This window comes from Nilaparvata lugens, chromosome 5 (genome assembly GCF_014356525.2).
Source record: "Nilaparvata lugens isolate BPH chromosome 5, ASM1435652v1, whole genome shotgun sequence".
NCBI lineage: Eukaryota > Metazoa > Arthropoda > Insecta > Hemiptera > Delphacidae > Nilaparvata > Nilaparvata lugens.
In genome coordinates, this window is record NC_052508.1 from 76,429,313 (window position 1) to 76,442,431 (window position 13,119).

Sequence of the window (13,119 nt, forward strand, 5' to 3'; positions counted from 1 at the left end):
CAAGGAGATACTATGCAGATTACACAAGAACCCAACAACATTTCAAACCAGAAACCACAACCACAACACCAGATACAGGAATCTTCTCATCACCAGTGTTGCAAGGAAGGCACTATACCAGAGACATTTCAATCATTTAGCACCAAAATTATATAATCTACTTCCTGCAAACTTTAAACAGATTAATCATCCTAGAAAGTTCAAAACAATAGTACACAATTGGTTGATGAGCAAAGGAAGACAGAACATAGAAAACATTATTTCAAATAACAACTAACCGCCTAATGACTTACCAAACACTAATTAATAATACGCACAAAAAAAACTAACAAAACCTACTCTAGAACATGGTACGCCATAGTGGAGTAGGTCAATTTCCACACAGAAAACTAAACAAGTAGAGGACACATTAGAAAATTTTTTGTAACTAACCATTGTATATAATATTGTAATTTATCTAATATTTTGTGTAATTGATGTTGTAGTTTTAGTTTTTTTGGGAAATAAACATTTTATTTATTTTATTTTATTTTTAAATTGTCCACGATTGTTTGCCACCTTCTCCGATCCGTGGCGGTTGTCGGCCACATATCTCCTACACGCTGAGCCATCTCGTCCCTCCATCTAATGGCTGGGCGCCCTCTCGTTCTTCTTCTGTCGCGCGGAATCCATTCGGTGCATATCTTTGCCCAGCGTTGCGGTACCATCCTCACCCTCACCACGTGTCCTGCCCATTTCCATTTGACGAGATGCGCTTCCTTTTGAAAATATTTGACTCTCACCTGCTGCAGAACCTGGGTGTTTCTGACTCGCTGATTCAACCGTAGACCACGTATGCTCCTCGACATTTTCGAGGTGTATCTTAATGGCCCAACAAATTTCAGGTCAAAAAAGTTTTGGAATCCTTTGAAATTTTTATATGATAATATGTAGGAAGGTTCAAGGGAACTATGTGAATTAATTCACAATTTTAAACACATTAATATTTTTTTTTAAATGTATCTTGTTACCCCTCTCTTATTCCCCCACTCTCCACTAGATAAATATTATGAGAAACGCTTTTAGAAAATGAAAACGTACAATAAAACGTTGGATTTGAGTGAAATTTTCAACATTTTTTTGCAATTGTGAAGGAAGAGTTTTGTTTGGATTCGTATTTGGAAATTGATCAATCTAATAAATTCAAAATTGTAGTAGATACATTTTTTGGACTCAAATTGTGTACGAATTATCATTTAAGTTACGTAAGTAGCATAACCTTTAGACTGTGTATTCCAAATTAAGGTTTGAAGCAGTTTTGGGCAAATGCCTGTTGTTTTTACCTGAATTGTATTTGCATATGAATAAATAAATAAATATAGTAATATGTTAAGTTAGTGTTTCATTTTTGTGATAGTCCATGTTAAAAAAGCATTGCTTTAGTGAGGTCCACGTGATAATGGCAGTGGAAAAAATAGCAGAACAACGTTGCCGATCACCTGTCTTGTCAATGACTTCTATAGACGGTATCTGATATAGGTTTATTGATGTAATATTAACTGTTCATTCTCGTTTATAATAATCAATTATATTCTATTAAGCAACAAATTATATTTTTCAACAATTTCATAATGAATTTTCATAATTAAGATGAAATATTTTGTTAATTAATTTTATAATTAATTCTACATTTATAAAAGACGATCTGGCAACAGAGCAAAGCGAGAAAGAGATAGCGCTATCCGCTTTGTTGAATGATAGACAAGGATAGCAATACCATTGCTAATCAAACACTGTCATTATAACGTGAACCTCACTATACTAATATAATATTGTGAGAATGAAGCCACACATTCTGAATTCTTTGAAATTTCTAATCGAACTGAATTTGTTAAATCAAGCAGCCTGTCTCACCGAGTCAAGAGTGAATAGAGAGTGAAATTTGTTGCATGATTCGTTACTGATCAATACGGAATTTCAATTATTTTATTAATATAGGTTTAGAGCAGTTTTAGGCGAATGCCTGTTGTATTTAGAATATTTTTATTTCGCAAAAATACGAGATTCATAAAGACAAAATGTAAATTATAAAAAATCTTTGGTACAGTCAGACTTGTGCGCTAGCTGTTAATTCGTAGAACAGTAGAAAGCAAAAGAATGAAAAAACAACAGGAAGACAAGATAAATGAAATAAAAAAGTAGCCTACTAATAGCAATTCTAATAAATAATACAATGATGAAGAAAATTTTTTTTCTTTGTTTTGAAATCGTTGTATGACATTGATGTTGCTGTCTTTGGTACATCCCAAAGTTGTATAGCATACTGGCTTTAATATCTGTTTGTACAGAAGTACTTTGTTTCGGATTGAAAGGATGGAGTTTCTTCCGATCAGCCAATACAGCTTCTTATATTTGATTCCATGAAGAAAATATATGAAGTAATTTCGTGTTAACATTATATCCACTAGGTGATAACCAAAAACAAATCAAATACAGTTGCTTTTCTAAATGAAAATGAATAAAGAAAAATATATAGAATAGCATAATACATCTTCCGGTTAATAAAACGAATGACATAACAATTTTATACAATTTAGTGTTTACTAACATCCAAGTGCTTGTAATCAATTTTCAAAAATAATATAAAAGATTGAAAGACATTTCAAAGGTCCTAAGGGCCGGTTTCCGAGCTCGGGATTTAGCTAAGTTCTAGACTTTAAACAGCTAGTCAGAAAATTAGCTTTCCAAAACGGGGCGTAGTCACAGTTTTTATAACAGTAGTCGTATTTTTTATTTTCTCATTTCTATAATACCGGGTGAGCATAAATTATTGAACACATTTCATAGGTGAATAAAAAAATAACAAATGAGTGTACTTAGATGAATATTGATTTATTGAAAAGCCAATTTCAAATAGTTTTATTTAGAACACATGAAAAGTTCAACAAATTTCTACATGAGCACCTTTTGTTGCACGTAAAATATCTAGACGATATTCAATTTCACGCCATACATTGTCGATTATTTCTGGAGTGATGTCCTGAATTACGGCTACAATTCTTCGTTTTAGTTCGTCAATATTACGTAGCTTCGTTAATCGGTCCATCGGTCCATCGCGGCCAATCCAACGTTCAGGAAATTGTTCATCCAGGTAATTTCGAACATGTAGACCCCAATGTGGAGGTGCCCCATCTTGTTGGTAGTAAACATTTGGCTGTCGATATTCGATTTGTGGTAGGTACTGCATACTCTTGTAGCATGTCAAGATACGAAGCACTAGTCACCGTAGGCTCGGCGAAAAAGAACGGGCCGATAACGCCATATGCAGCCAACGCACACCAAACATTAACCTTGGGGCTATCACGTTCAACCTCTTGAACAACATGAGGGTTTTCGCTACCCCAAATCCGACAATTATGACGGTTAACAACACTGTTGACATGGAAGGTAGCTTCGTCAGAGAAGATAACCTTTCTTAAAAATCATTATCTTCTTCAACTTTGTTCAGAATTTCGACAGCGAAATTGTACCGGCGTGGTTTATCGTCTTCTTTAATGTTATGCAACAATTGAATTTTGTACGCATGCAATTTTAGGCGTTTGTGTAGCACTTTCACAATTGTCGACTGCGGTATGCCAAGTTCTAAACTCGCACGACGAGTCGATTTACTTGGGCTTCTCAGAAATGCTTCCCTTACTCGATCGACTAATTCCTCGGATACAGTAGGCCTGCCAGCACCTTCATGTGCAAAGCATTTCCTGTGTCTTTAAATGTTGATACCAACGTTTAATGGAGTTGTTAGAAGGAGGATCACGGCCATACTCTAAACGAAAACGTCTTTGAACAGTAATAACCGATTTGCTTTCGTGAAACCACAGAACGCACATAGCTTTCTCCTGCACGGTAGCCATTGCTCAACTGAGGCTCTGTCACCCCCACCATTGAGCCGACTGTGTTTCGATGAAGGTCATCACAAATTATAGCAGGTACACCAACGTTTGCCACAAAAATAGGCGCGCTACTATTATTTGATATTTTTTTATTCACCTATGAAATGTGTTCAATAATTTATGCTCACCCGGTATTATTGGAAACATTTTCCCTTGAAGAAATTAAACATTTCTAAATAATTAAAAATAGCTGAAACTTTACACTATTTCTCTTTATTTTATTTTGTGTCTAATTTTCTAGTTTTTTGATATCTAATTCAAACGTGACTATGACAATGACAGCGACTACGCACCGTTTTGGAAAGCCAATTTCCTGACTCCAGCTGTTCAAAGTCTAGAACTTAGCCAAATCCCGAGCTCGGAAACCGGCCCTTAAAACTCAAACGAAACACCAATTCATCTATTAAAATTTATGTATTGAAGCATATATATTCTGCTCAACACATACATTTATTTCCCTGATAAGTGCTTTAGTATTTATTTATTTATTTATACGTGGATACAATAACAAATCATATAAATATGATTGGGAAGGAACAACAGGCTTGGCCCAAAACTATTCCATTCCCAAATTTTGATTACATGTCCAAAAAATAGGTTATGTTTGTTCTGTAAGAAGTTCAAGGTCAACTTTAAATTTTATCGGAATTTTGTTTGAAAATGTATTGCAAAGATAGGTGAATTGGTGTTTGTGGTGAATTTACCTCGATTGTATGAAAAAATGAATAAAAGAGTTGCTGACCTGCCTCAGTGGCCTTTGCCAACTCCTTCTGTGCCTCTTCACGTCGTTCAGTTCGCTTGGCCAGCTCACCCGACTTCAGCTCGGGAGGCTTTCCATCAAACACATACACCGGTTTGATGCCGTTCTCAACAAGTCTTATCGTTCTGTAGAAAGTGCCCATCAGGTGGCTGTAAAACAGTGCTATGTTTTAGGGACTGATGGGTACACATGAAATCACAGATCATACATGTCTAATTTAGGTAATGAACATGGCTTTTATTTGTTATACAAATGATTTGCAATCGTCTGTCCCAGTAGGGGTGGATATCACATTTTTTATTCTTGTCGGTAATTTATTGAATAATAAGTATTGTTGATACATATAGCTTTTGAATGTTTTTTGCAGTCTGATGTATGGGGTGATTAGGTTATTCCTATTTCTAGTTCCATGTTCATGCTGATGGCTATGTCTTGTTGATAGAGTTAGGTTTTTTTTAACATGGACATTTGTTTCTCATCTGCGCGCTTAGTCATGCATGGCAACGCGTCCATTTGCACATACAGTGAGGTCTACGTTATAATGGCAGAGGAAAACATAGGAGAAAAACGTCATCGTTCAGCCTCACAGGCTAACTCTTTTTGAGAAAAAAAACTAGCTACATAGGGACAAATTTCTAAACAAGTTGCCTAGTAATATAGATTTTAAGAGCATGACTTTCGTAAAAGATCTTAATAAGTTCCTTGTTGAAAGAAGTTTTTATAGTGTAAATGAATTTTTATGTGTGATATCATATAGGCTATATCTATATTTTTATTATGTTAAATATTAAAGAGATTTTTTTGTACATGACAATGTTCAATTGTATAGTTGTGATTCATAACTACTGTATTGAACAAATAAAATATAATATTATTATCACATTGGACGCACATATGTACAAGTGGACATGACAAAGTGCGCAGATGAGAAATAAACCATGGACAGAGCCATAGAAACAGTTTGTGACTTGCATGTAGCTGTTCACACTGACCACCACCAGCAAGTGAAATTGAAATTTATTCACAACACTGACATGTTTTTACAATGCAACAAATATTAGCACGCTTGCAAGTGCACGCTTGTGCACTGAGCGTTCCTTTGGCTTTGCAGATTTTGTTTCTCATCTGCGCGCTTGGTCATGCATGTCAACGCGTCCATTTGCACATACAGTGAGCCGACCCTCTGTCTTGTCAATGCCTTCTATAGCTGATACAGGTTTTATTGATGTAATATCAACGGTTCATTCTCGTTTAAAATAATCAATTATAGGTTATGGATTCTTGATCCATTCCGAGCTGCGATGTATTAACACACTTTTTCTATGTATTTCACACAACATGCAGTCAAGCGGAGTTAGAAAGACACCACTTGGAATAAAAATATCTTAGAACAAAATTTACCTGTTGTTTTTATACATACCATAAGAAAATAGGTTGGTTATTAATAAAAAAATGTGAAACCCTTTGAATACAAACTTGGTCTAAGCTTATTGCATTTGTGATGACGTCGACTCTACCAGGCTTCAAAAAATACATAATTCGTACCGGTAAGTTATGTTTTGAAGTTTCAATTTATCCAAAACGAAAAATATACAACCATATACTGCATTAATTGACCGAGCGAAGTGAGGTCTAAGATTCAAGTCGAAGGTTTGGCATTTCTCTTAATGTTTAAATGTTTATATGTTGCGCATTTACAGCGAAACGCGGTAATAGATTTTCATGGAATTTGACAGGTATGTTCCTTTTAAAATTGCGCGTCGAGGACGTATATACAAGGTTTTTGGAAATTTTGCATTTCAAGGATAATATAAAAGGAAAAAGGAGCCTCCTTCAAACGTCAATATTAGAGTGAAAATCAGACTATAGAATTATTCATCATAAATCAGCTGTCGAGTTGACTATAAATTGCATGCCATGACGCATGCAATTCAATATCTCAATGTAACTTGGTAAAAAATTAGCAGCTGTGTAGACTATAAATTGCATGCCTCATTGAATGCAATTTTTATGCACTATTAAATAGGATGCAAAGAACTTATAACAGCTCGTCTGGGCGCCTAGATGTCTTATGGTTTTCTCGCGCTAAATTCCGGAAAGCGTTATATGATAATTAAATCTTGTGTAAGCATGATCTGATCAAATAAATAGTTAGTGTATCAGTGTGGATGTGCTTATGGTTTGGGACGTCGTTATAACTGCGCGAGGTCTACTGTTCACAGAACTACTAGTATTAAAAAAAATTGGTAAATAATATATTACCTAGTTGGTTCGCCTTCAGCGTCAGTTAGCTGAGCACCCTCACTACGCACTGCTATCAAAAATTGATACAAACTCATTGATGCATCAATTGCCACCTTACGTCCTAAAACAGAATCACACAGTAGGCCCAAGTTATAACATCGAAAATAAATAAATTAAAACACTTGAAAATAAAAATCATGCCTGTTATAATAGGTAGGCTAGTTCTTTGCAAACTCACTTGAAATTCTTATTGGAGGAAATAAAGTTTAGTTGCTGCCTTGCTTTTTCTGATTACCATAGCTAACTTAATTTGAATTTGCTCATGACAATTTTATTCACTTTTCTAAACCGTTCACAACTTTCATGATTTTAATGTTATAAGAATTTCATTTCATTTTTTTTCATCCCACTGACCACCTATGAAAGGGTATAAGGATTTGTCAATTATATCTAAGTCGTCAATCTTTGCATTCTATAATGCAAAAAGATTCCTCACTGGAATAAGGACCAACCTGCAACAACTCCTCCCTCCCTAATTCTGAACTTTTCACCTGTAAGAGCTTTTATGCGTGTTGGCAATGAATTATAAAGCCGAATTCCTGCACTCTTTACCCCCCTCCTACATACCAGTCGATGAATGTCGTCTCTGAGGTTTTGTCTATATCTGTGTGATGATATTGAATCATCATATGACTAGTGTTTTCTTCTTATGTTTCTGTTATCAGATGTTGAACTATTTATTCTAATTTTGAATCTGTTATGAATTCATTACTGATCAATAAAGCCTAGAATGCAGAGGTTTTTCATTACAATTTATTGATCAGTAATCGTAAATCATCAAATCAATTCATCTTATCAAATACGAGTCAATCAATTTCTATTCTCTATTTCACAATTTCTATTCAACAACAAATGTATAATCTTCAAATCTTTTCTGGAAACGAAAACTGAAAATTCGCGTTACGATGGACAAATTTTTGAAACCAGACAAGTTTGATGGTGATCAGAATTCTCCAACAGCTCTACAAGAATGGAACTTCTGGCTAAAGACTTTTGAGAATTTCATCGCATCTTTTGACGAAGAAGACATCGATGATGAAAGTAAGTTGCGGTTGCTTACCAGCTTTCTATCTCATTCTGTTTATCAAACAATTGCCGACAAAAATTCATATACTTCGGCTATTGACGCACTAAAATCTGCATATGTAAAACCAATAAATGAAATATTCGCTAGACATAAATTGGCAACTAGAAAACAGTCTTCAGATGAGACAATTGACCAATATAACCAAGCTTTACAACAACTGAGTAAGAATTGTGGGTTTGCAGATGTTGATTCTGAAACTCATAGGAAAACATACATTCGTGATTCATTTATCCGGGGCCTCAGCTCTCATCAGATAAGACTGAGACTTTTGGAGTTTGACAAGCTAACTCTTGATGAAGCTATTGAAAAAGCACGTGCCTTGGAATCTGCCAGAAATCAATCAGCTTCTTACTCTTCTGAAATAACTCTTAATGCCACTTCAAATAATTCTTCAGAAAATTCATGTAAAGAAACAAATTTGTCAGCTGTAAAAACTGGAAGCTCAAGTTTTCAAAAATGTTATTTTTGTGGTCGTCAGCGACATAAAACACGTCAGCAGTGCCCTGCACTAAATGACTCATGCGAAAAATGCCAGAAAATAGGTCATTGGAAAAATGTCTGCAAATCTACTAAAACTTCTTCATCTTCGGCGCTTATTGCAGCCTCTACTGTTCTTGAAAATGCTACAGTACAAGCTCAGGTAAACAACATTCCTACTTCTGCTTTGATAGATACAGGAAGCTCTGAGACATTTATTTCACACTGTTTTGCTAAAAAATGTGGACTTGAAATGTACCCTACAACTGGTGCAGTGTCCATGGCTTCAACATCACTAAGAAAGAACATTTCCTTTTATTGTGTAGCTCATTTAGAATTTTCAGGTCAACATTACCCCAAAACAAAATTCAGTGTATTGCCTGATTTGTGTGCTAATGTTATTGTAGGACATGACTTACTTAATCAACACTCTGAACTTAGAGTTTCATTTGGAGGAACTAAACCCCCATTGACTATCAATTATCTGGCTCCAGCAAAGATAGAACCTCCACCACTTTTTGAGTTTTTAACTAAAGACATTAAACCTATAATTACTAAATCCCGAAAGCATTCTCTTGAAGACACTAGTTTCATGGAGAAAGAAATTGAGAAACTGCTAGCTGATGGAATATTGAAGAAAGCAAGTCTCCCGGAGAGCTCAAGCATTTGTAGTGAAGAACGAAAATCACAAAAAGCGAATGGTAATAGACTATTCTCAAACTATTAACCGATACACACATCTTGACGCATATCCCCTCCCTAGTCTTGAAGATATTGTTTCTAAGGTCTCAAAAAACTCTGTATTCACCACTATTGACTTGAAAAGCGCTTACCACCAGGTACCCCTACGAGAAAAAGATCGACCTTTCACTGCATTTGAGGCATGTGGCCGTTTGTATCAATTTCGAAGGCTTGCTTTTGGTCTGACAGATGGTGTACCCACTTTTCAGCGAGTCATTGATAATGTTATTAATAATGAAAAACTTGAAAAAACGTATGCATACCTGGATGATGTGACAATATGTGGTAAGAATCAGAAGGAACATGATTTGAATCTCAAAAAATTCTTAGATGCAGTACAAAAATATAATTTTACAATCAATACAGAAAAAAAAACAAATATTCACTTACTTCAATAAGCTTGCTTGGCTATAAAATGAAAATGGGACAATTCTCCTGACCCTGAACGTCTGAAACCATTGCTCAATCTTCCACCCCCAGATAATAGAAAGGCTCTTGAGCGAACAATTGGAATGTTTGCACACTATTCCAAATGGATATCCAATTATTCAGATAAAGCTAAACGGCTTCTTACAGCAAAGACCTTTCCTTTGACTTCTGAAGCTATAGCTGACTTCAAACAACTCAAAACTGAGATTTCTAAGGCAGTAGTTAGTACAATTGACGACTTTGAACCTTTTGTGGTTGAAACAGATGCATCTGATTTTTCAATTTCAGCTGTCCTATCACAGTGTGGACGTCCAGTAGCATTCTTTTCTTAGAAGCTGAATGATAGTGAGCGTAAACATTCATCCATTGAAAAAGAGGCTTTTGCTATTGTGTGTGCTCTTAAAAAGTGGAGACATTTCTTACTTGGAAGATTCTTCAAAATTATCACTGACCAGCGCTCTGTATCATTCATGTTTGATATGACTCATCAAAATAAAATAAAAAATGAAAAAATACAACGATGGCGATTGAAGATGTCATGCTACAATTACGAAATAATTTACAGACCAGGAAATGACAACCAAGTAGCACATGCACTTTCCAGAGTGTGTAATGCAACTCAAACCGATAAATTACACTCCCTACACTGTGACTTGTGTCACCCTGGAGTGACCAGAATGATTCATGGGTAAGAACTCATAATTTACCCTATTCAGTTGAGGATGTCAGAAAAATGACTTCTTCATGTCAAACATGTAATGCCATAAAACCTCAATTTTTCAAGAAATTGAAATCTACTCTCATAAAGGCGACACATACATTTGAAAGATAAGCGTGGACTTCAAGGTCCTCTTCCATCAAAAACTAAAAACAAATATTTGTTGACAATAATTGATGAGTACTCTAGGTTTCCGTTTGCATACCCTTGTCCGAATATGAATTCATCAACTGTAATTCAGTGCCTTGTGAACTTGTTTACCACATTTGGTTTACCTTCTTATGTACATACTGACAATGGAACCTCTTTCAAATCCAGAGAGCTGCAGGAATTCCTCATAATCGAGTAGCCACTTCCATGTCATCACCTTATAACGCACCAGGAAATGGCCAAATCGAACGAGAAAATGGTACAATTGGCGCACAGTGTCCTCTTACATTGAAGCATAGAAATTTGGATGTATCTGATTGGGAATCTGTGCTCCCGATTCTCTACATTCTATTCGATCCCTATTGTGCACGGCTACTAATGAGACGCCACATGATAGGATGTTCCGACACTATAGACAATCATCTAATTGCCCCTTCAAACAAAGTCCTAATGAAAGTACCTATACGAAGAAGTAAATTCGATCCATGGTCGAGGAGGTGGATATTCTTCAAATGAACCCACAATATGCCAAGGTACGGCTTAGTGATGGAAGAGAGACAACTGTATCATTGAAAAACCTTGCCCCTCGAGGAGAAGAGAGCATTCAAGAAGATGTCACGTTATTCTTTATATAAAATAACGATTAGCCTCCTGCTTGGCATCAGTCGGTAAAGCATGAGATTTAATATAATTAGGGCGTGGTTTTTCTAATAGTATTCAGTCTTAAAAAATCTTGATAGGCCTAGATATGGGCTTCTCCAATAACTCTTGTAATTCAATAATAATAATATATATATATATAAATGATACTTATACTAGAGAGATGAGGAATATAAAATAAATTGCACACCATGAAAATTTTACACATATTGTACAAATAATGCAAAGATCAGTCGAGGCAAAAAATATATAGAGCGATAAAAAATATAATATAAAAATAGAACAATATTTGAAATCAATAAAAATATCACAGGCTAACTTTATATTCTAGATTTATGGCACGAATCATTACCATGTGCCTTTATCTTGAAATCATATGCAATCTTTGGCATGTAGCTGTGACATGTACTTGCTAATACTTGTCGGCTTGGATAATTCAATCATAAATATGTGCTCTAAGATCAGCTTGAAAATTAGCCACTAATAATCCAAAATATCTATATATTAAAATCTCTAGTATTTAGTAGATTTATTTGTATCGAATATATATTTTTATCTCAGGGTGCAAGATTCGGCACCTGACGGAATAGGTAGAGCCATTCATCTAGTGAATTAGAACTATGATAAATTATCGCAAATTGTATTGCAAAAAATTAAATATTGATGCATACGTTTGATAGCCTAGATTTCGTACTTCTTTGATTAAACAGAAATTTCTAAAATATTGATCTATATATTTTTCTTTCAATTAGATACCTTTAATACTAATTTTTACTTGCGCAAGTATTACTCTTATTAATTTCTCAATTTATAATAACCCTTTCGGCGAGCTAGCTTTGATCATCAGATTATTTCGAAGCACTAGGGCGCCCATCACTAAATTCAAATTTAAATCACTCACGTGTCGAAAATCTTCTTGTAAGCCGCCGATGTCGATCCAACTCCATGCGGTCCGGGAATATGGTAGCCGGAATCGTCTCCTCCAGGGGTTTATAAATTTAATAAAAATGAAAAATGACTTCTGCTTCACAATAGCATCACGAAGTCTTTTAAGAAATTTAATAATTTACTTTAACTTTAACTTTTACAAAATTATTAATAAGGTACTTCGCTCTAAAATATTTGGGGTCCTCTTATGGTGGCATCTGGCTGGCGAGTCTCCTGGCGAGTGCTGGTTCTTCCTTCTCAAGTTTTACAGATCCTCTTTCCGACTTTCAAATTAGCATAAAATTTAAATATCTCAATCCTCCGCCATTAAATTCAAATAGATCTTACAAAGAATGCCAAAATATTGCTTAGATTATATGATTATAATTTCTTTGCATTCGAGCCATATTGATAACATAGATTACACAAATTTTTACACGAAATCTACTACAATTATATAAATATATATAATATTTTTGAATCGGCCTACAGTTGCCGCCTATTAACTGCCGTTTTACTATTGGTGCATGCAAATTTTATTAGGTATTCATGCGCCTGGTAACTCTTATTTCCTGAATACATTAAATTATTTTTATTTGGTTTTTTATTTATGCTCTTTGCATGCTAGTTAATATTATATACATTAATATTAATTCCATGCTAACTAATAATTAGCCACGTGGACGGGTGTTTTCTCACATTGCACACCGTCTGATTGCAATAAAGCTCTGCCAAGGGGTTTTGGTCAGATTCTACGTTCTTCGGTTTGATCGATCTCTAGGTCACCGATCTGTGAATACATCTATCTAACTCAATCTTCAAATATTTTATAAATAATATATTTATGAGTAGTAAACTTTCTTCAAATCCTTTCTAAGTTCTTGTACCATTTAGCCAGAACAAGCTGATGCTATCTTATCTTGATTATTATCTGCTT

At 35.0% G+C, this 13,119-nt stretch overlaps 1 protein-coding gene across 2 annotated transcripts in view; it reads right to left on the bottom strand.

The window, feature by feature from the left end:
- Positions 1-13,119, bottom strand: part of LOC111046965 (flap endonuclease 1) — a 49,461-nt gene that overhangs the window by 28,410 nt on the left and 7,932 nt on the right. For both annotated transcript variants that reach the window (XM_039429309.1, XM_039429308.1), the window contains exons 2-3: positions 6,952-7,054; positions 4,672-4,838 (exon numbers count right to left, since the gene is read on the bottom strand). In XM_039429309.1, coding sequence (XP_039285243.1) covers positions 4,672-4,838; positions 6,952-7,054 — 270 coding nt within the window. The remainder of the gene's footprint in view (positions 1-4,671; positions 4,839-6,951; positions 7,055-13,119) is intronic.